This window comes from Eulemur rufifrons, chromosome 17 (assembly GCF_041146395.1).
Source record: "Eulemur rufifrons isolate Redbay chromosome 17, OSU_ERuf_1, whole genome shotgun sequence".
Lineage (NCBI taxonomy): Eukaryota > Metazoa > Chordata > Mammalia > Primates > Lemuridae > Eulemur > Eulemur rufifrons.
The window spans coordinates 651733-675027 of record NC_090999.1 but is presented as its reverse complement, the minus strand read 5'-3'; the positions used below and the strand labels follow the sequence as shown (position 1 = coordinate 675027).

At 55.7% G+C, this 23295-nt stretch overlaps 1 protein-coding gene across 3 annotated transcripts; it reads left to right on the top strand.

Annotated features, from left to right (window-relative positions):
- Window positions 1-1491: 1491 nt before the first annotated feature.
- On the top strand, window positions 1492-20922 carry PDCD6 (programmed cell death 6). Of its 3 annotated transcripts, none has more exons than XM_069492820.1 (6): window positions 1492-1689; window positions 2488-2549; window positions 10173-10217; window positions 12528-12680; window positions 17155-17264; window positions 19913-20922. In XM_069492820.1, exons 1-6 carry the CDS (start codon window positions 1589-1591, stop codon window positions 20009-20011), a joined length of 570 nt encoding a protein of 189 aa, XP_069348921.1. In that variant the 5' UTR covers window positions 1492-1588; the 3' UTR covers window positions 20012-20922. The 3 variants fall into 3 exon arrangements, with proteins under 3 accessions (XP_069348921.1, XP_069348920.1, XP_069348922.1); XM_069492819.1 differs by having other exon boundaries at window positions 12528-12686; XM_069492821.1 differs by lacking the exons at window positions 10173-10217; window positions 12528-12680.
- Window positions 20923-23295: the final 2373 nt, after the last annotated feature.

The following is a 23295-nucleotide window of genomic DNA, read 5'->3' as shown; positions in this document are numbered from 1 at the left end:
GAATGCGGGACAGCCCCTTCCCTGCCACGGCGGCCAGAATGCGGGACAGGGCCTTCCCTGCCACGGCGGCCGGAATGCGGGACAGGGCCTTCCCTGCCACGGCGGCCGGAATGCGGGACAGTGCCTTCCCTGCCACGGCGGCCGGAATGCGGGACAGAGCCTTCCCTGCCACAGCGGCCGGAATGCGGGACAGGACCTTCCCTGCCACGGCGGCCGGAACGCGGGACAGGGCCTTCCCTGCCACGGTGACGCTGACCGTGGCCGTCCAGGTTGGCGGAGATGGAGGCTCAGGCCTGCTGCGGCCCCTGGGACGTGTCTGGCCGAGGTAACGGAAAGCTTCCAAATTGGGTTGCAAAATCATAGCTGTTAATATTTGCAGAGTTCTGGAGAACAAAAAAGAGCCAGAGATGGGAGGGAGAATAAAGATGGATTTCAGAAACTACAGGTCGAAGAGCTGTGGAAGATTCTAGAAAGGAATGTTTAACAAACGACGTGAATACTTTATGAGGAGAGAACTAGCAACCATTTGAATCACTAGGCCGTGAAAAAAAAAAATCAGCACTGTCGGAGCGGCCTGCAGATGAGCGCAGTGGGTGGCCGCCAGGGCCACAGCGTCTTGATTTCCCGACGGCCGTGGGAGAGCTCGCGCACGCGCGGCGCAGAGAGGAAAAGGACGAGAGCGGGAACCGACGTGATCGGACCCCCAGCTGCGCGCACAGCGCCGAACGATGGCCGGTGTCCACAGGGAAGGCCTCGGCTGCCGCCGATGACGGCCACGGCCCTGGCCCTCGGTCCGGTCCACATTGCGGTGGCACCCGAGGTAAAAGCCCATAAAAAACTCAACTGCTCTGAGGATGAAAAAAAAAAAAAATCAGCGTTCACTGAACTAGGAATTGGAGAACGTGAAAGGCTGGAATACTGGGAACAAGTTTAGCATCCTGAGCCCGGCCGAGGCGCGGGGCTGGCGGCGACCGGGAGGAAGGCCCGGGTCTCGCCGCCCCGCGCCGGCAGCTCGCCAGCCGGACTCGCGCTGGAGGGTCCAGAGCCAGGCGGTGCCGTCTCCGCCCGCGACGAGGGGCTCCGTGACCGCCGGGCGCCTTCCTGCAGCTTCCCCGCCGGCAGGCGCGACCTCGGGAGCCACCGCCCGGGCCGGCGGACTGGGCGGCGCCCGCCACGCCGACCTTGGAAACGCTGAGGCTGCGGACACCACACCTTCCTTTCCCTTCCAGAACGTTCACTGCTAGGAATCGTCCGCGCCCGGAACTTTCTCATCTACAAGAACCGCCCGTCACCAGCGCGAGTCCCCACCCCGGCCCGCATCCTCCGAAGCGCGTCCACAGCCCCGCGCCGCCTTCCCAGTCCAGGCGCGTCTGGCCGTGCAGCCGCGGAGCGCCCTGGCGTTGCCCGGCAACTGCGGAGCGAGGGGATTGGCCGCGCGGGGCCCCGTGACCTCGCGGAATACACGCACTTCCTGCGCCCCCGGAAGCGGCGTAGAGCCAGGCTCTGCCCCGGGCAGAGGCGGAAGCGGCGTCGCCCGAGCTGAGTCGTGTTGCCGCCGGCTCCTCAGCCCAGCTGTGTGCCTCGGCCCATGGCCTCTTACTCCTACCGCCCCGGCCCCGGGGCCGGCCCTGGCCCTGCTGCGGGCGCGGCGCTGCCGGATCAGAGCTTCCTGTGGAACGTCTTCCAGAGGTGAGGCCTGGCGCCGCCCGGTCCCCTCGGCCTCCCCCTCGGCCCCCTGGCCGGTCCCGTCGGCCTCCCCGGGCTCCTGCCCCGTCTCCCTCGGGCTCCCTCCCGGTCTCCTACCCCGTTCCCCGCCCCGGCCTCCTGCCTGTGCCCTTCGGTCTCCCCGGACCCCTACCCCGTTCCTCCGGCCCCCCGCACTCCGGGCCCCGCCCGAGGTGCAGCCCCGACCGAAGTCGCGGCCGCAAGGTCCTGGGGCTCGGCCTTTCTCCCCGCCCCAGGAACCACCAAGTGGAGGATCTCCCGGGAATGCCTGTGTTGGGAGAGCGGAAACATGGTTTCCAGCGCTGCTAAAATGGCAGCAGCCAGAGAAGCAGCAGGGAAACCTGGCGTTTGCTTGGGGCAGGTGATCTTTACGGCAACGCCTTCTTCCCTGGTTGTCCTTCCACCGAATGGACGGCCGAAACTTGAGTGACTCATGAGCAGGGAATGACTTAACCGTCTGAGGGAATTTTTTCCTGCTTGTAAAAAAGAGAATCTGGTGCAGGTGTGAATTCAGACAGGCCAGGGCAGGAAGCAAGGGAAGGCTTGAGATGGGACACAAAAGAGAAAAGGTGATTCGTCTCTTACGGGTTGTGGCACTTGGGGCATTTCCTTTATCCCCTAGCGGAGTGGAGGAGCCAAAGTGAAAGGTCTGCTAGAGAGAGCATTCCAGAACTAGTGTAGCGTTGACAGAAGAGTTAAGCATATGTTTTCCATTTCCTGCACTTTTAGTCAACAGCTTAACTGGTCGTCTTGATTTTGTAGGGTTGATAAAGACAGGAGCGGAGTGATCTCGGACAACGAGCTCCAGCAAGCACTGTCCAATGGTGAGTGGGCTAGCAGTACCTGGCCCTCGGGACTAGGAAATGGCAAGCCTGATCTACCTGCAGTGAATAACGTCCTTTCTGGAATTTATTCTCCAAGTACGAAGGAATCGCTAAGGCAAACTAGTATTGCTGTCCCGTGGTGATGTTTCTGATTTACCCTGCGGCCTGCTTTCCTGGCTGTTACTGTCATTGCTGCTTGGATTGCCTTGCCGAGCTAGCTGCAGGGCTGTAGGACTGAGTATGGGAGATGCTTCATGGGAAATGCAGTCTGGGGTGTGGATTTTAGGAGACGAATAGGAAGTTTAGCTTTGTACAGCAAAAATTTTTAGGTATTTTGAAGATCCTTGAATTCTTTAGGTAACTGAATCTTAGTGACACTGAAGAGGTTGTCATTGATGCTGGGAGGGGGTGATTGTTGAAGGGTTTGGGGAAGGTCCTTGAGCACTTTTGGGGGATTGTGGTTGCTGGGTTGCTATAGAAACTGCTGAGCCTCTCAGACCAAATTCCTGGGGAAACTGTAGGGAATATTGGAGGTGCTGGCAGCGGAATTGTGGGTAGGTATTATCGGAGGGAGGAACACTGGGCATTCAGGTAGGGGATGGGAAGATGATGGTCCCTGTGTGGTGGTGGGGGCTCTCCATGGAATTACGTTCTTGCTGGTTTCATTGTGATTAATCTACACTAGGACTGAGAGAAACATTTTACTCCATTGAATACCTGATTGCTGCTTTTTTTTTTAATCCCTCAGATGCAGGCATCTTTTCTGATGGTTATGTTTATGGTTTGCCTTTCCAGAGGTGAGCACTGTAAGCTAGCAGAGGGGTCTAGTTCAAGAGATGACAATGTTGAGGAGCTCGTCTTTATTAGTGGAGGAGGCTGGACTGGGGAGTGGGGGACACTGGCTGCTGGACTCCGCCTCACAGAGTTGGGGTGAGGGTCGGAGGAGACCCCTCACCTTTGACACACGCTAGGCATTCGGCAGTAGTGTCCAGTGGTTTGCGTTAAGCTGAGGATTTGTGTTTTCAGAGCAACGCGTGTACCTTGTAGAGCGATGGATGCTACTGACCTCGTTTCCTGGTAGTTGCCATGTGGGCCACAGATACTGGTGTATTTCCCATGCATATGTATATAGATCGTTTTCAGGAATTTAAGAAATTTCATGGTCCCTGCCCTGATGATTGTGCCTTCTTGATTTTTCTGTTTTCTGATCATTATTAAATACTTGTTATTTTTTATTTGCATCTCCAGTGCTTGAGTTATACTCAGGAGAAGTACAAGGAAGGGTTACTAGAAAGAACTGGCAATAATTTGGCAAATCTTAGCTTAAACTTTCTAAATGTTAACCAAAGTGGATGATTTCTTCGCATAGCATGTTAAATATGGTCAGATGACCACCGGATTTAAGTGGGCAGTCACCATGGTGATAGATTGGCGATAGGTGCTACGTGGAGTGCCCTCCTCAGAGGTCGTGCCGCAGAGGCATTCATCTTGAGTGGTTTTTCATTTTACTCCCGTTCGAGCATTCACGCTGAGGCCCTGTGATTTTCCTTTTGGTATCTACTGAATGCCTCAGCTGGACCATTCTGGTCCACGGGGCCCCCTGGGCCCCCCGCCTGCCCTGGGTTCTGCACTCCTGCCTTCGTCCCTGTGGGTTGCAGCCCGTCCTTCAAGACGCTGTCCAAGCACCTGTTCTCTAAGGTGAGTGTGCGCTGCCACCGTCAGACAGCACGGCCCTTTCTCTCTCTCTCTGATACCTTCCTCCTCGTGTGGCTTTGTCAGCGTTGTAGCTCGCTCTTGTTCCTGCACTGTGAGCTTCGTGAGGGAAGGTGCACAGCGTTTGTCCTTGGGTAGACGCACGCCAGTTCTCTTCGTGCTCCTCTTTGAATTCCTGGACTAACACGACTGAAGTTATTTAGACTTCTAATTGTTCTCCCAGAATTGGATTTCTGTTTTGATAGAACTGGGTTATTAGGCTATTTCAGGAAATTAATTTAATTCACGTATTACTGGTAGAAAAACTAAAGTTACAAAATAGCATGGTTTCTCACTTCATTTAAATTTGTGCTGTTGAATGTTCTCTGCTAAAATCTGGTTAAAACCATACTGAGAAAGATTTGTGGATCCCTTACACTGGTTCTTTATAAGACTTGTTTTCACAGGAGAGCTAAAAATGACTGCTCTCAGGGAGGCCTGCGGCCAGCAGGTATGGAGACAGACACAAGAGAGCTGTTCTCGAGCCTTTTTGAAATAACATGTCACAAACTGTCTTGAGTTTAGTACCTTTTGGGGCTTTTTTTTCACCTTCATATATTTCTTGGAATTATGAGAAATTAATTCTTCTCAAGCCTCTTTTTTTTCTTTTTTGCTTGTAAAGTAGGTTTGCCTTAACGTATTGATGTATTTCAAGGGAACATTTTTTAGCTGTACTTTAGAAAAAAATAATACTTCTTAAATCCTTTTGAAGGTATTTTTATCAAATAGAGTTGTAGCTCTCCTGGGAACCCCCTATTACAAAGAAATGAGAAAATCGCCCACACGAGCAGGGCAGCTGTGTGTAGAGCACTTACCCGTCACACCACTGCCCCTGCCGCACACGGGGCCGCTGGTGGCTGTTGGTGCCGCACTGGTGAGGAAGCAGAGTGAGTTACAGATTCACCCCAGCTTTGATCTGCTGTGTGGGAAGGGGTTGGCCAGACCTGGCACCTTCCCAGGAGGGGCCTGTTTGGTGATCGGCCCTCGCCTGGCTTCCGGGATGTTCTGACTGAGCCTGGAGCCTCAGTTGCCGACCCCCAGGAAAAACCCAGGCTCGGGAAAGCCCCCCGCTGGGCTCTACTGCTCGCTGTGTCTGTGGGTCCTGAATTTTGCCATCGCGCCGCTCTGTGCTCACAGCGTTTGCTGGAGGGGTCAAGCACATCCTTTGAGTCTTGGCTGGGAGAGGACTCCGGAATCTCGTGCTGGTTTCTCTGCCGGCTCTTTCCCTTTACGGGTTTTACTCAGCATCCGTCCTCTGTGATAAACCGTAGCCATGAGTCCTGTGAGTCCAGCGAGTCATCCAGCCTGGGAGGGTCTCGGGGACCCCCGTGCGCTGTCACGTCTGCTCGCCACAGCAGCTCGCCCTGCTAGAGCTTCGGAGAGAAGCGGAGGAGGGGCTGGGATTTGGCGGACCTGGCTTCGGTGACAGGCTGCTCCACAACCTTGGGCCAGCCTTGGCGTTTCTGCCCTCAGTTTCTTTGGATGTAAAAGTAAGACAGCTGGAAGTTTAGATCCCTTTCTGCCTCCACCAAGCCTGTCTCCCCGGGCTCTGCAGCTCCTGCCCTTGGACTCAGCCTGGCACAGAACTGCGAAGACAGAGTCTGTAGCAAAATTCAGTTTACACTGTTTCACTATCAGACATTTAGATGGTTTCTAATTTTCATTAACGTAAATACTGTAAGAGTTTGTTCGTAATTTCATAGAACAAGTTTCTAGAAGTGGAATTTATCAGATCAGAGGATATAAGGCTTGTTAATGCTGTTGATCAGTATTCAGATTACTTTTCAGAAAGACCAATTTCTGGTTATGGCTGTGTGTAGCCATCACAGAAAGTCGCTGGTGAAATACTGTATTTGCTGAACCTGAAGAGGCTCCAGAGACCTGGCACAGTCCGTGGACCAAATGCCAGTGCTGTGCCCTGAGCTCTGCTCCGGCGGAAAGCTCCAGTGAGGCCGGGAGTCCAGGGTCTGGTGCAGGAGAGGGGACGAGGTTGCCGGTGAGGATGGAGAAAAGGTATGATTTTTTCCCCACGAGAGTCCAGGTAGTGAGGTGTTTCAGCTGTGTGCCTGTGAGTGAAGAGTTGACCTTTTATCACTCACTGAGGTCTTTATCAACAGGAATTTAAGTTTCTCGTTAACAAGACATAATTTCAAGGAAGAAAACTCTTTGATGAGTAAAAAGACAACATATATTTGAAGAGCAGGGGTTGAGGTGGGGTTTTCCCCCCTTTTGAGAAGGGAGGCGGATACAAATTCCTAAAGTCCTTTCTGTGCTTGAGGTTTAGGTGGGAAGAAACACTAAATCGTCTGTTGGTAATTAACTCCACCTCCCTAGAATTGTGGAGCGTCGCTTCTTACAGCCTTAGCACTGTCCCCAAATGAGGAGTGAAAAAAGTTACCTCTGCTTGGTTTACATGGAGAATAATGTGGATGTTTCTGTTTCCTCTGGTTCTGTGAGATGAATTTGAGGCAAGGCTCACAGGTACAGTGGCCATAAATATTTGTAATTTAAAGTCTGACAAGAAACCTTCTGCAAGCCGAGTGGTTCTGGCAACACTTAGACACGCTAGCTGTTGGGGAGAGCAGACTAGAATGTAGGACATTGGGGCTGGCCCAGGGAATCTGAGATGGAGGGTCCCTGGGGGTGAAGGGCTTATAAAAAAAATTTTCCTGTCTTTTGTGTCCTCTGCTTTAAGTAAGCTCTATGAAAAACTGCTTATTCATACCGCAGTGTGGTGTTTTTTTTGTTTTTTTTTAACAGAAAACTATGTTATTTTTTTAATTAAAATTTTTTTTTCTTAAGAGACAGGGTGTTTCACTCTGTCGCCTAGGCTGGAGTGCAGTGTTGCGATCATAGCTCACTGCTCCAGTTTGCTATGGTCCAGCCTCAAACTGCTGGACTCAGTGATCCTCCTCCCTCAGCCTCCCGAGTAGCTGGGACTATATAGTGGCACCACCACGTCTGGCTAATTTTTCTATTTTTTTGTAAAGATGCCGTCTTGCTGTGTTGCCCAGGCTGGTCTTGAACTCCTGGCCTCAAGTAGTTCCCTCACTTTGGCCTCCCTAAGTGCTGGGATTACCAGCATGAGCCACTGCGCCCGGCCCTAAACACAGTATTAGAATTGTATGGGACCCCGTCATGAATGTGGTCTGTGTGGACTGAGATGTCATCATGCGGCCTATGACTGTAGTTAGATTTTCAGGCAGGCACTCAGGTGTGTTTAATGCCTAGCATAACTAAAGTATCAAATGTCCGGCTCACTGTGGCTCATTAAGATTTGATGTTTAGTCTTAGGACCTGGCACACGTGAAGGGTCAGTTAAATGTTGGCTGTTAGTATCACGTGGTTTCCGTGGAGATGTCAGGCCCCACGTGAGCAGCAGGAGGGGCGAGTGGAGACACCAGGAACGTGTGTTAAATTGAGGAGATTTACAGGTGAGGCAGTATTACAATACGGTATCACAGACACGCTTCTGCCTCTGCACCTTGGCCCTTGTGGCAGGTGGGGGTGGGGGGCAGCCTGTCCCTGATCCTTGACTCAGCCTGGGGCAGCCTCTTCTCTCCCAAGCCTCAGACCCTCCTGCAATCCTCAGAATATTCCAGAAGACTCCTATGGCTATCTGGTTCTCTCAGGAATGTGTCATCTGTGTGCTCCATGTGTGCCTGTCCAGGTGGCCCCTGGCCCTCCTGTGCCTGCACTGTAGCCTTATTTAACGTTTTGCTTGTGTTCCCTGTGTGGCTCCGTTTGGCCGTGTTGCTTGCTGGGAAGGCCCAGAGGTGCTTCTGCCCACAGGCAGCCAGGACAGCCTGACGACACAGCCTCCACTTGGAGAGCTCAGGTCTCCTCCGCGAGCTCACAGGCGCTCGCTCCGGCTCTGCGTGGTCAGGGCAGGGCCACGAGCGTGTGTGGCTCTTCTCTGCGGAAGCCGGAGGCCACCAGCGGGCAGGGCCACGGAGACGTCCAGTGGGCGGGCCTGGCTCCTGGGGCTTCTTGTCAGCCGCGGGTGGTGCAGGGTGTCCTCGGGCGTGGGCTAGTTCAGTGCACCTGGCCGCTGAGAGCGAAGGCGGCGGGTAGGACTGGACAGGGAAGTGGTGCCATCTTCCGATGTTTCCTCTTTCTTTGCCTTGTGGGTTCTCTGTAACATCTTTCCTTTTATAATAGTCTTCAGTAATGCTCCCTTTTGCTAATGCCTTTATATACATACTGCAGTCCACTCCTCCCCCGCGTACCTATAGAGCCTGGCACAGAGACGTTCCTGCCAGCTGTAAATCTATTCAGTTTAACACGTGCTCGCTGAGCGCCGCTGTGTGCCAGCCGCGGGGCAGGGTGTGCCCAGGAGGCGATGGGAGGTGCCCAGGCAGAGCAAGGGGATTTAACTTGTGGGCTGGGGGAACGTGGGGTCCTGGGGAAGGGTCTCTGGGGGAGGGCAGGTGGGAGTTGGGGGCTCTGTTAGGGATGCTTCAGGTCGAGAACGTGCCCAGAGCTGAGTGGGCACCGGGAGGGGCTCTGTGAGTCCAGAGTGACTGGGGGCAGCGGGGGTGTGAAGGACAGCGCCGCGGACCCTGCCGCCCACTGCCCGCCTCCCAGGTGGGACCCCCCGACTCTGAAGGGGAGTGAGCAGTGTCACAGTGTCACACTGAGAGATCAGGGCTGTCTCTGTGAGCCACCCAGAGCCGTCACTCTGAGAGATCGGGGCCGTCTCTGTGAGCCACCCAGAGCCGTCACTCTGAGAGATCGGGGCCGTCTCTGTGAGCCACCCAGAGCCGTCACTCTGAGAGATCGGGGCCGTCTCTGTGAGCCACCCAGAGCCGTCACTCTGAGAGATCGGGGCCGTCTCTGTGAGCCACCCAGAGCCGTCACTCTGAGAGATCGGGGCCGTCTCTGTGAGCCACCCAGAGCCGTCACTCTGAGAGATCGGGGCCGTCTCTGTGAGCCACCCAGAGCCGTCACTCTGAGAGATCGGGGCTGTCTCTGGGAGCCACCCAGAGCCGCAGCAGTTCTGTGTATAGAGGAAAAGATGGTGCTTTACACAAATGGGGAATGGGGAGAGCCACTGACCTCCCCCCAGATTAAAAACAGTTTTTAGTCTGTTTTTAGTGAGTATAAAGTTGTTTGAAGGAACCAGTCTCTCTGACAACAGGTTCTTGAGCAGAACATCCCATCCTCGTAGTTGATAAACGGTTCTGGGTTCTCAGACATGTCAAATTCAACAGTGAATCAAATCGTAGTATAACCTGCCTGTTCTCAATTTCAAGGAAAATAGGATAATGCCCAAACTATAATTTTAGGAGAAATTTTTAAAGCGTGATTTTGTCGTATGTTTCCAGTATGCTGTGACACGGTTACGGAGGGAAAACGTGAGGGGTAACCGGTGCTCGCGCCCGTGTGTAGAGTCGCCGGGACTGCGAGTGGCCCCGCTGCGTGCCCCGTGTCCTTGCGGCTCCAGCACCTCAGGCGGTGGTGTCCTGGGGGCGGGGTCTTCTGAAACGGGGATTGGTGACATTCCAGACAAGGCTAAGCGGACCTTCTCAACTCACCTGGCTGTGTGTCTGGAAAATTCAGTCAATTAAAGTAAATAAAACCATTTCTTGGTTATACTATTAAGCAGGAGTGAACTTCCAGCCTCAGATAATTATAACACCTTCGGGTGTTCGGCAGGACGCGAAGGACTCCAGAGCCTGACCAGGAAGCTGTGGCGCTTTGTCGTGGCAGCCAGAACATCCAGCGTGTCCCCTGGGGCTGTGCCCCGTGAGAACCACTGCTCTGGAGCACAGGGCCGCCTTTGCCTGTGCCTGCAGTTGCAGACCAAGCGCTGGCAGCTCCCTGGGACAAGGCCCTTCTTCCCGTTTAATGTGTGTGGTTTGTTTTCAGGCACGTGGACTCCGTTTAACCCGGTGACCGTGCGGTCGATCATATGTAAGTATCTGCCTGTCCTCTGTCCTGCTGGGGTGCTGGTCGTGCCTCCCGGCCTGTGGTCATGGCGTCTCCTTCCCTTCCGGAACTACGGCGAGGAGGGCGTCGGACCCTTTCATCCTAGCCCGCCTGGTTCCCTGAAGTCCTTGGGAGGGTGGTCTGCATCTGATCGTTTTCCTGTGAAGCTCTCACATAGCGGCTAATTCTCTTGATATTTTCATAATTTTTGTTTGTTTTGTGGATTCGTGTGCAGACCGGGGCCTGAGGATTTGCATCCTCAAGGACGGGTTTCTCAGGTTCTGTCCTGCCTGCTGGCACGGGTAGCAGGGGTCTGAGCTCCAGACCCAAGGGAGGACCGGCCTGCAGCTGCGTAGGCGCATGCCCAGGACAGACGTGTCACGTTACTGCTCCGTGGCCCCTCCACTTCTGGAAGGTTTCCTTTGCGGGGGGTTGGAGTTTTTCTAGCCTCCCCTTCTGAAGACGCAGCTCCCTTCCAGGTCGCCTTCAGTGTGGACTCTCGGATTCAGTTCTGCGGCCTCCAGGGCCAAGGCTTCGTGTCCCCCTTTCCCAGGGCAGCCTGGAGCCCCTCCCCCGCCTCCCGCTCCTCGCACTGATTTTCAGTCCTCTCTGTGAGCTCGGCAGTGTGTTGTGTGTCAGGTGTGAGTTTCTGAGTTGTGGTGGCGGCGTAGCAAGAGGACTGTTTCCAGACCTCCTCACCCTGTTGGTTGTGCGCACATCACCACACCGCACCGCACCGATGGAGGTAGTGAGTTGCCACAGTGGTTTACAGGCATGGCGGTGGCAGGGACTTGGCCTGTAGCACTAGAACGCAGATTGACAGATGGGGGCAGCTGCGACCTCCCTGCTGAAAAGCGGGCCCGGCCACTGGCCTGCTCATCACCCGTGTGCACGGCAGCGGCAGGTCCTGCGCCCACCAGCACGTGCTGCACGCCGCGTGCTCCGCACACAGCCCACGTCTGGAGTAGCAACGCGAAAGCTTCCCACACTTGCAAGCAGGATTGTTCACTGTTTGAAGGAAGTGTTCATTTTCCATCATTTCTGCCCAAACCAAGAGTGCTCACATTATAGTCTTACATATATACTTTTTTTTTTTTTTTCCTCCAGAGATAGGGTCTCGCTCTGTCACCCAGGCTGGAGTGCCATGGTGTCAGCCTAGCTCACTGCAGCCTCAAATTCCTGGGCTTAAGCGATCCTCCTGCCTCAGCCTCGAGTAGCTGGCAGGCATGCGCCACCATCCCGGCTAATTTTTCTATTTTTAGTAGCGATAGGTGTCTGTGTTGCCCAGGCTAATCTGGAACTCCTGGGCTCAAGTGATCCTGCCTCTTCACCTCCCAAATCCTGGGAGTTACAGGTGTGAGCCACTGTGCCCAGCCTACAGTCTTATATTAATGTCTGTGCCCGGAAGAGAGACCAATGATTTATCGTTTTTCTCTGCAGCAGAAATCCTAAGTTTTTCTATATTTTTTAGTCATTTTGCTATTACATATAAATGTAGTTGTAGATTCTTTTTTTTGAGACAGAGTCTCACTCTGTCACTCAGGCTAGAGTGCCATGGTGTCAGCCTAGCTCATAGCAACCTCAATCTCCTGGGCTCAGGCAATCCTCCTGCCTCAGTCTCCTGAGTAGCTGGGACTACAGGCGCATGTCACCATGTCCAGCTAATTTTTTCTATTTTTAGTAGAGACGGGGTCTCACTCTTGTGCAGGCTGGTCTCAAACTCCTGACCTCGAGCGATCCTCCCGCCTCGGCCTCCCAGGGTGCTGGGATCACAGGTGTGAGCCTCCACGCCTGACTAGTTGTAGATTCTTTTGTATGTGGATCTGGAGTCAGCCTGAAAGCTGACAGGTGAGGGTCTTTTTCCTAATTAAAGCAGGTTCCCATGACATCGGGCTGTTCTGAGCCTCCGCCAGTGCGGTGGTCCCTGGGGAAGGGGGAGGGTCAGCTCTAGGAGATAGACTTGTGTCCTGGGCCACTTAGCCTCCCTGTCCTCGGTTTCTTCTGGCAAGGCAAGCGTGCCCACCAGAGAACTTGCTTTTCAGGACCTACTTCAGTGACAAGTATTGTTTTTATTTCTGTTATGGCTCCTGCTGTGTGTCTTGCCCACACCGCCCTTCTCACAGTCTGCCTGACAGCTGTGCGTGTGGTTCTGCCGGTGGGATTTAGGGGCTGGGCTCCCGTTCATCAGCCACACGCAGTTAGCGATTAGCGGGCACCACACGGGGTCCTGAAGGACTAAGGCTGGCAGGGTCCTTGGGGGGAGTTCGCTGTGATTAAAGTGTCCTCTTTCCTCAGCTATGTTTGACCGGGAGAACAAGGCCGGCGTGAACTTCAGCGAGTTCACGGGCGTGTGGAAGTACATCACGGACTGGCAGAACGTCTTCCGCACCTACGACAGAGACAACTCGGGCATGATCGACAAGAACGAGCTCAAGCAAGCTCTCTCAGGTTTTGGTAACGCATTCTCTTGATTGCGTAGCGTATTTCATTTTGGAGCCTAAGAGCCATTGAAAGTTTTTTCCTTACTGTGTTGAACTTACTGGTTTTTAAATGCAGTCTATGTAAAAGTTTTGTTTACGTCACACAGGTTCTTATTTTGATACTATTTACATCACGAAGGCCATATTTTACAGGGACACTTTTACACAGTTTTCCATCCAAAATGAGATAAGGGCTATGCAAATCGTCCACCTGGTGTGAAACGGAGTGATGTCACGGACAAAATTGAGAATGTGGCTTTGGAAACGGTTTGAAGTGGGTAAAGCAAAAGATGGCGAGGGGCAGCGTGTGTTTCATGACACGTCACAGTATGTGGGAAAGATGACAAAGTGGCCCTCAGGAGCGATCCTGTAAGTTACGGTCTGACTCTCGCACGGAGAGTTGGGGCCTGGGAGCGTGTGCCCATTCTCAAGTGCCCTCCCCGTGTGTGTGCGTGGCGTGTGCACACAGGGACATGTGTGGCGGTGTGCTGTGCTTCTCAGGCGTGTTCATAGTACCTGTCCAGAGCGCGTCCAGTGGCTTCCCGGTACCAGTCCTGGGTCTGTGAGGACAGTGACGTGTCCGGGACTAGCCCGGGCCTGTCGCGGTTCCACCGAGGTTGTGGTGTCCGCCTGGCCTGCTGTGTTGTGTGCACAGGGCTGACTGTAAATGCCGTCCAGAAAAACAAGTCACTCGTCTGAAGTGCGTCATTTCTCGTGGCTGCTTACGTGGCTTCTGCCCTTCTCCCGCTTTTCCTTCCGGCACGTGCTCCGTGCTTACCTTCTCCTCCTTCCTGTCTTCCTGCGGACGTGTCCGTAGGGCCAAAGGCACCGGGTCACCACAGGAAGTCCTGTTCTGAGCTCACCAGCTGTGGGCCAGGCTTTGGGTGGGACGGCTCCCACTGGGAACTCGGGGTGCGGCTGGCCTTGCTGTGCCGTGGGTGGGGGAGCTGTCGAGCCGTCTGGCTCCTGTCCCCAGGGCAGGTGTGGGAGGCGGGGTGGGAAGGCCACCGCTCTCCTGGAGTGCAGTGCCGCCAGGTGGACGTAGGGACTGGCCAGTGGCCATAGACAGGTGGCAAGTTCGGGGCCGTCGTCCTGTCCTGAGCGTGTCAGGCCCTGGAGCTCTGCTTGTGCTCAGCACCAGCGACCATCGGGGCCTCAGCGCTCACGGTGGAAACACTGGTGTAGGCGCCTCAGGCCTCGGCCTCTGGGGCAGACCAAGAATGCTCCAGAAAACTCCATCCGTGGCCGTGGCAGGAGGCATGACCCCTTCTCGTGGTCGGGAGCCGGCTTTAGCTGGGTGGCAACAAAGCCTTCCTGGGTCCTGAGCTTTTCCTAGAGAGAAATGTTCTGTGGCCACATTTCTTTGGTTATCCGAGAGTTCCCTGCCGTGTCTGGTCCTTGCTTTCCTGGGGTCCTCGCCCGTCTCTCCTGTGGGAAGGAGCCTTGTCAGCTTCCTGCAGGTTAATTGTTGGGAAGTTGCTCGGTGCTAACTGTTGGGAAGTTGGCCTCAGAAGCAGGAGTTCCTGTCCTGTCTTGACTCCTCAGAGCAGGTGTTTTGTCTCAGGTAACAGGAGGCTGCCCGTCAGCTCGGTCGCTGGCATTGGGGGGTCACGGGGCAGGGGAGCTGCAGGGTTTCGCTCCGGGGGTCTCAGGCCGAGCCTGGCACGGTGTGGCTCCGATAGGACCACGCAGTGGGTTGTATCCTCCGCCCATTCGTGTCTCTGAACCTTTATTGTTACCGTTGACCGTGTGCCGGGTTCCGAGGCCAGGATAAGAGATGGGCGAGGTGCATGCTCGCCGCCCCAGGCCTGGCCGCTCAGCAGGGGCGGTGTGGGTCGTTGGTTTACCCGAAGTTCAGTTCGCACACAGGAGCCCTCTGGGGGCAGGGCGTGTCTGAGAGACACAGCTGGGCAGAGGACAGCCCCACCGCCCGGATTCCCACCCGCTCCCCAGGCGTCCGCCTCCCTCCTGCAGCTCAGGCAACCACGGCCAGTTTCAGCCTTTTTCCATCTTTTTGCTTCTTTTGCGCGTCCTCCTAAACGACTGAGGCATTCTGGGCAAGCCCAAGGCCCGTGCTGTTTTCCCCACGTGTTCACTGGGCGTCTCGGGGCAGGTGGGCGTGTGCTGCCGATGCTGGCACGGTGGGCCGTTGTGGTGGTGCTGCCTGCGTTGGGGTCTGAGGCCCAGAGCAGCTCTGCCCCTCTGCCATGCCCTTGGCCGGTTGGAGACACCAGGTCGGCGCCCTGCGCGGCCTGTGGGTCCCTGTAGGATCATCTAACTTGCCCCTGTTGGCTGTGTGCTGGTGGTTAGTTGCTGTCCAGCTTTTCCCAAGTGGTCACATGGGGACACACGGGCGGTCCGTGCTGCTGGGAGTGACGGTGGGTCTGGGCGCACAGCCTGGCGCTGGCCGTCCTGCCTGCCAGCCACGTGGCCTGACCCGGACACGTCTGCAGGTGATTTGCTGGTCGAGAGGACTTGCTGCACCCCCAGGTCTGCTTGGTTCCCGAAGTACAGGCACGGGAGCGGGTGTTCCTGTCCCCATTGGATGATGCCATTGTCACCTCTGGGGGGCTTGAGAAGATGCAGGGAAGGGCCGGGGGGGTGGGGAGTGTCTCCACGCTGCCCCACCCTGGTCCTGCACGGGCCAAGGGACGGTCTCCACCCCGACTTCCCAGGGTAGGCAGGGGAGCCCGCCTGGTTTGCAGCTGTGGCCCCGCAGGCCAGAGAGGGCCCCCGGGGGGCTGTCCCGCCGGGCAGGTGCAGCTTATTTTCCCTGGGAGGTGGAATAAGCGACGTATGTGGAGGTCAAGGCTCTGTGAGGCTCGTTCACAGTATTTCAAAGTCAGGGGGCTTTTGTCCAAAAGAGGAAAATGGCCATGGAAAGGGGCGTGTCGGGTGGCCCTGTGGTGACCGTGCTGGTCTAACAGGCAGCCTCTTAATTCCTGTGGCCACGTTATTCTCAGAGAACAGTTTTCTGCCAAGGTTTGACAGTTAAATGTTCTTTTTATAGTTCGTTCATCATTGATTTTATTAGTCTGATTCTGTTTTTGTTGTTCCTGCAATAGTACTGATGACCAGGGAAATGGGAAGTTAATCCCAGGCGCACTGGGCTTGCTCCCGTGGTCTCTGCAGACTGGAAATCCTGTGTGTCGTCACTGTCCCGTCGTTCCCCAGTCCTGGCAGGAGGCCAGCGGTGGCTGCTGTCCCCTGTGCACACCGCACACCTAGTGGCCGTGTCCCAGCTCTGTCCCCGCGGGTCAGGGCTCAGCCTGGCCGCCGCCTCCCCTGGTGGGGGCTTGAGGAGGTGGCCGTGACAGAGGCTGGGAGGAGGGGCAGTCTCCTTCCCGCTCCAGGGGGGCTGGGGGGTCTTGTCTTCTGCTCAGCTTGCAGGGAAGGGAGCCCGAAGTGACTCCATCGCCACACGTTTAGGGCCCCTGAACTTAAGTCACTGAACGCCCTGACCACTCTGGAAGGTACTATGTACACGTTTGCATGTTTGAATCTTATCAGTAAGATGTTCAAGTGTTCATACAGGTAATTAACTGTGAAATTCACTCGGACAGTAGGTGTACATATCCTTGCACAGATGCCAACAAGACTGCAAACCTGTAAAAACATTTTGGCACCTGGATCTTGTCTCCTGACTCAGTCACACAGGTAGTGGGTGGGGGAAGGGCGGGGACGGAAGCAGGAGTGGTGTCCTCCTCCAGGGTGGCCTCCAGGCTGGTCCGAGGACATGCGGCGCGTCCACACATCCTCAGAGCCAGCTCCCTGCTGGAGATCCTTTGGTGACTTTGGCCTTTGTAAGCCGGACCCCCCGGGGCCCTTGTGCACCCCACTCGCGAGGTCAGGCACACCCGTTTCTGTGGGAGTGGCCCCCAGCCAGCCCCTCCTGTTCCTCGCGCTGGTGTCTCCTTGGGCTGGAGACCTTCTGGGTAGTTGAGCCGTCGGAGCATCCTCTGGTGATGCGTAGCCCGGGCAGCAAGTCATTCCAGCCTTCTCAGCTAGATGAATAAACACAGCGAAATCAGTGAAGGGCTTTTTAAAAGGATTGCTCCCCTGGCTTCAGAGAACTGAGGCGGGCTGCCTGGTGGGGTGGTGGCCGTGGTGCTCCGCTGGGTGCTGCAGGGAACTTGGAGAGAGCGCGCCTGAAACGGCCGAGCTTTCAGGACGGCGACCGCTTCCAGGTTCTCCTTCCCGGGAGATACTGGTCTGCAGGCCGCTTGCTTCCTGGTGCTGCAGATGTGAATGTATTGCAGACTGATTTGTTTAGGAAGCACGTCTCCGTTCTCAGAGTGCCTTCGAATGAATTTGCACTTTTGTTCCCCCGGTCCTGCCTTGTTTGCTGCTGCGAGGCTGGGGGTCTTGTGGCGGGGGGCAGGGGCGCTGATGCGAGCGCCCGCCCCCCGGCCCCCTCCTCACGCTGCCTTTCCCTCCCCAAGGCTACCGGCTCTCCGACCAGTTCCACGACATCCTCATTCGAAAGTTTGACAGACAAGGACGGGGGCAGATCGCCTTTGACGACTTCATCCAGGGCTGCATCGTGCTCCAGGTGACCGGGCGGCGGCGGTGGGCAGGGGTGGTGTGCTCGGCCCTCCGTTTCAGGTAGAAGTTAGCTTTTGGAGCTTATAAAAGTTAATCTCATCTTTGGAGAAGTAACTGGTTAATGGAAATGTAAACAGTAGTGATTTTCTCCCCTTGGAAATATTAATATTGTAGAACATCCCACTCAAGGAGGGGAAGCTTTTATTCAATATCTAGTAGGTTATTTACATGTATATTATGCTATTAAATACATTGTATTTTTACAAAAATTCTTTTTTTTTTTTTTTTTTTTTTTTTTGTTGAGACAGAGTCTCACTTTGTTGCCCAGGCTAGAGTGAGTGCCGTGGCGTCAGCTTAGCTCACAGCAACCTCAGACCCCTCGGCTTAAGCGATCCTACTGCCTCAGCCTCCCGAGTAGCTGGGACTACAGGCATGCGCCACCATGCCCGGCTAATTTTTTCTATATAGATTTTTAGTTGTCCATATAATGTCTTTCTATTTTTAGTAGAGACGGGGTCTCGCTCAGGCTGGTCTCGAACTCCTGACCTTGAGCGATCCACCCGCCTCGGCCTCCCAGAGTGCTAGGATTACAGGCGTGAGCCACACAAAAATTCTTTATTCTGAGAAAATGGGCAAGTTTTCTGTTGTGGTTGTCACCGTGTGCTGCCTTCATGTGTGCGGTGAGACGTCCGTGGTGGGGTGAGCGCCCTTCCCGTGCACGCGCGTCCGGCAGAGGTCGTGGCTCGCGCTGACCCCTGGGGGGAGCTCTGTGCCCAGGAGTGCTGGGGTGTCCGCCCGCCAGTCTCCGCCCTGCCAGGCAGAAGGCAGAGTTGCAGGGAGCCCACGGGCCCTGCCCAGAGAGCCACTCGGCGGGGGGTGGGGTTAACAGGGCCACCTGGTGCCCACACAGACCCTGATGCTTTTAGGAGGAAGCCAGGCTCTGTAGATTTAAGCTTTAGGAATGTTTTGTAAACCTTTATATCTTCGAAAATTTTTATTATGACAAATTTCAGACAAAAACAATAGCCGAGACAGTAACAGTGAATCGGATTCGATATTATTAACTCTTGTGCAGTAAGTTGTAATGTCTCCATGTACCTCATACCCTGGGTTGTTCTGAAGCAAGTTCCATTTCATAGAAAGCAAGTGTTTGTTCCATAAATACGTCAGTAGAACCTGTTTCGGAAAGGTAAGTTCTTCTAGTTTGACTCCAGATTGAGGTCATACCTTGTCGGCTCTGGGATCCACTGAGAGATGTGAACAGCATGAGGTTTTAGATATAATGTGGAATTTTTTGGAAAATGTTTGCAGATTTTTTTTCTATTTAAAATGATAGTAAAAGTGAGTTTTCTCTGATTTGGCTTGAATACGTCAGTCCCTGTTCGGTGATTTGGTGAAGAACTAGGTCTGTTAACGTTAGGGCTTCAAACCTCTAAAATGGGGCGAGCCGTACCCCGTCGCTGCTTCTCAGGGTTCCCGTAAGGTTCGGTTACATTTTTGCAGTGTTCTATGAACACTTTCGAAAAAGATGCCGCGCAGAGTTAGGTGTTGTGTCTGGACTGCCGTGGGGTTGAGATTTTCACACGAGACGGGCCCGTAAGTTAATGTCTGGTCTCGTGTGGGCTCTCGGCAGCCGGGGTGATGCCGTCCAGCGCCTGCCAGGGCCAACCCGCTCCTGGGCGGCGCCTGCTCGCCCCCCGGCCCGCACACGTGGGCGGGGCCTGCCCACCGCCCTGGGAAAAATCTCAGAAATGTTTTCCTCCTCCTGCTTTTTTCCAAAAAGAAAAAGACTTTTTAAAAATTATATTTTACAAAATAACATGAGCACTTGTAGAAATCTTGGAAAAACACAAAATAAAGAAAGAAAAATTACCCGTTACTCTGTAGCCAGCGCCGTCTAGTGCTGCTGTCACTGCAGTTGGTCACGCGTGGTGCTCACACACGTGGGCACGTGGGATGGGGGCCAGGCTGCCCTGCCGGGTCGAGGAGTCTGGGGGAGGGGCCCCTCCCTCAGGTCTTGACGTGAGTGGGCCGTTGTCACACGGAATTGCACTGTGCCTGTTTATTCTTGTCGTTAAAATTCTTCAGAGCCTCTCGCAGTTGCCCTGAGTCCATCTGGAAGTGGCCCTCATTTAGCTGTCCCTCCTACGGGGTACGGATGGCCACCCCGGCTCTGCTTCTAGCCTGACCCGGACCCTCAGCTAGCGGGAGGGGCAGGCAGCGGGTGGGGCCCCCTCTGCTGTGGGCAGGTTCTGGGAGGAGCCACGAGCTTGCCCTGTGCCCGCGCCCCGCGTGGCCCCGGTGCCCAGCATAGCAGCGGCGAGCCGCTGGGGAGGGGCCTGCCACGGGACGGTCGTGCAGGGGGAGGGAAGGGCTCAGGCCAGCCCCCTCGCTCAGGGAACCGGGGCCTGGGCCAGAGCTTTCCTTTCGGGCTGCGCTCGGCCTGCTGGCCTGCGTTCCCACACACCACGCCCGCAGGCTCTGTCCTCTGGGGGAGAGCCCTGGCTGGTGACAGTGGTCAGGGACGTCTGCGCTGGTGTCGGGAGACGGAGAAACACGTATGCTTCTAAAATTGGGCTCCTAAATGTCTTTTACCCAATACGTCTTGCTCCTTCTGCATAATGTCAAGATCTGAATGCCTGTGTTTTCCCCCAGAGGTTGACGGATATATTCCGACGCTACGACACAGATCAGGATGGCTGGATTCAGGTGTCTTATGAACAGTACCTGTCCATGGTCTTCAGTATCGTATGACGCTGTCCTTCCGTGAGTAACAGCACGGCTTACAGAAAGAAGACCCAAAACGCCAAATCTCTTACCTTTCATAGACAGAACACGACGCAGTTAGATGCTGTTGCTGTTCCTCTAAATTTTGCCACGTGGGGACCCGGCTGTACATACGTGGATGAGCTGATCAACGTCTTTGCAACTGTGATGGTGGCTCCATCATTGTAACACAAACACTGGGCGTGGTGACTGTGTCATCGTGCCACGAGCTAACGATGTCTCTGCTTGCCGAAGAATGCATCATCCAGTTTTCTAGATAATTCTGTAGTGAAAATGCTTCATTAGCCAATAGAAATTTTAAACTAATACGGAACTTGCACAGAAGGCCTTTCACGTGCCTTACTTTTTTTAAAAGGAGTTGATTGTATCATGGGGTGTGCAGCACAAGCAATAAAGTGCACGGCACAGACTCGGCTGTACTTTTGGCTTCTCAAATCGAGCAGGTCAGAGAAACCAGCCCTGTGGCTTCGTCCCAGGCCTTACCCCAGTGTTCACCACGTCAGGTGCGCTGGCTTCTTGGGAGGTCCCAGGGTCCTGGGGACACCTTCTAGAGGTTCTTGAGCTCAGCCTGCGAGGCTTTGCTTATGAAAATCCAGAAAGACTGTCCCATCCTCTGATACGGGAGTTAAATTTTATAAAACTCCTTTGTCTGCATGAACAAATCCAAATTGGTTGAGTAGGTTGTGAATTTCTGTGATTTATAAATGATCTAACCACACTACGCTGCCAGTTTCTTAATTACAAATTTCGGACAAAACTAGAGCAGGCGGCATAGCCAGCCATTTGTCTGTCACCAGCTCACTGTCACCCCATGGCCCTGCCTCCCTGACACCTCCTGGTATAGCCTAAAACGGCCTTCCAAGAATAAAGCTGTGCTGTGGCTGCGGCTGAGACACTGTCCACCTCGTCATTCCCCGGTGACAGAGTCAGCTGCCCCTTGGGCCTCAGGCCTAGCACTGCAGCTCTGGGCACCCGGCCTGGGCCCGAGGCCCCTCGTCCTGGAACACTCAGGGGGTCTAGGCCTGAGGACCCTCGTCCTGGAACACTTGGGGACACTCAGGGGGTCTGGGCCCGAGGCCCCTCATCCTGGGACACTTGGGGGGTCTGGGCCCGAGGCCCGTCGTCCTGGAACACTCAGGGGGTCTGGGCCTGAGGACCCTTGTCCTGGAACACTCGGGGACACTCGGGGTCTGGGCCCGAGGCCCCTCATCCTGGGACACTTGGGGGGGTCTGGGCCTGAGGCCCCTCGTCCTGGGCCATTCAGGGGTCTGAGCCCGGCCCGTATTTACTTTGCAGTGGGACCCACACCGTGTCCACTTTGCTTGGTTCCCTCTGGCTGGGGACCCCCCGGGACGTGAGCTGAAGGTTCTCTGGAGTTGAAGGAAGAGGGGTATCGGCTTGGTGGCCTGAGTGCTCCTGTGATCCCAGGGTCAGCAGCGCTGGGCCTCTTCTCTGGTTCCCGGGCCCTGCTCTGCCCTCTGGGTCGGCGGGGGCCTGCCCTGGCCTGTTGTCCTCTGCCCCCGCTTGGTGGCCACGCCGCTGGTGTGCCCACTGGCCAAGGCGTGGGCTCCTTGCCCACCACGGCCTCTGCTGTCTGTGGCCGTGTGGCGCCTGCAGGTCCCTGCCAGCATGTGTGTGAAGGGGTTGGGGGGCCGTGAGGTTTGGGTCCTGGTGGGGTCTGTCCTCAGAACTGGGTGTCCTTGGGGTTCTGCTAGAAGCCTTTGCTGGCCAGGGGTGGGGCCTGGCACAGTGGGCTTCCTGTCTGTGGTGCCCGTGGTTATAGGGAGGAGAAGGTCCCTGGCCGGGGGCGCGGGGGTGTGGGGTCCCCACTGAGGGGCCACAGCAGAGCTGGGTCCCAGGGTCACTGGACAAAGGGTGTGTGGGGCTGAGGCTGACTTAGGACCTCAGTCACTGGCCCGAATGCCCAGGTCCACACATCCAAGTGTTCAGCCTCCCCCCAACCCCGACCCCCGCATCTCATGGGCCCCTTTATTGAACATCTTCCAGTTGACACCCCGGCCTGCCTGGGGGCCTTCAGGAGATACCCGACTGCTCCGGCGCCGGCCCGGCGGCCTCCATGCTTGGGGTGAGGGCAGCTGCCTGGCCGCCCCAGCCCCCCGGCCCTGCCCTTGGTTTGCCTCAGCCCGACTCACCCTGCAGCGCCCTGGCCCGGGCTCCCCGGGAGCAGTTCTGGAGGGCGGCGCTCAGGGCGGCCGCCACACCGCCGACGTGCTTGGAGAGGCACCTGCCCCAGGTACAGAGCCAGGGTTTCTCCTTGGCTCTGGGAGTGGATCTGCTGGGGCCTGACAGCTGATGCCAAGAGGCCCATTCTCTGGTGGATCAGCTACTGGTGAAGGACTTTTGTAAATGTGTGACCGGCTCTGTGTCCCCTGAAAGAAAGCAGGTGCAGCCCAGGTGAGGTGGCTGTTGTCGGAAGTTCAGATTGTGGCTGGATGGAGGTTTCTTCCTGTTCGCAGGGAGGGGCCGCTCCTCCGATGGAGACGGTGTGTGCGGCTGTGAGGGCCAGGTGCGCTCAGGTGCGAGGTACAGATACTGTCGGGGGGGGGACAGAGACACGGGTGTGTGGGACAGAGACACGGGAGTGTGGGACAGAGACACGGGTGTGTGGGACAGACACGGGAGTGTGGGACAGAGACACGGGTGTGTGGGACAGACACGGGTGTGTGGGACAGACACGGGAGTGTGGGACAGAGACACGGGAGTGTGGGACAGAGACACGGGAGTGTGGGACAGACACGGGAGTGTGGGACAGAGACACGGGTGTGTGGGACAGACACGGGAGTGTGGGACAGAGACACGGGTGTGTGGGACAGACACGGGTGTGTGGGACAGACACGGGAGTGTGGGACAGAAACACGGGTATGTGGGACAGACACGGGAGTGTGGGACAGAGACACGGGAGTGTGGGACAGAGACACGGGAGTGTGGGACAGAGACACACGGGAGTGTGGGACAGACACGGGAGTGGGGACAGACACGGGTGTGTGGGACAGAGACACGGGAGTGTGGGACAGAGACACGGGTGTGTGGGACAGAGACACGGGTGTGTGGGACAGAGACACGGGAGTGTGGGACAGAGACACGGGTGTGTGGGACAGACACGGGAGTGTGGGACAGACACGGGATTGTGGGACAGAGACACTTGGGTACCATGCCGGTTCCGGTTCCGCAGGGTTCTGTGACCCAGTGACTCTAGGGAGGTGTAGTAACTCTGAGCCGGGACCACTGGG

What these genes read in the sequence shown, in the direction of transcription:
- PDCD6 (XM_069492819.1), top strand. Translation starts at nt 1,589, where the DNA reads ATGGCCTCTTACTCCTACCGCCCCGGCCCCGGGGCCGGCCCTGGCCCT. An exon ending in GCAAGCTCTCTCAGGTTTTG is followed by an intron (nt 12,687 to 17,154) that starts GTAACGCATTCT and finishes TCCCTCCCCAAG; the next exon opens with GCTACCGGCTCTCCGACCAG. An exon ending in AGGGCTGCATCGTGCTCCAG is followed by an intron (nt 17,265 to 19,912) that starts GTGACCGGGCGG and finishes GTTTTCCCCCAG; the next exon opens with AGGTTGACGGATATATTCCG.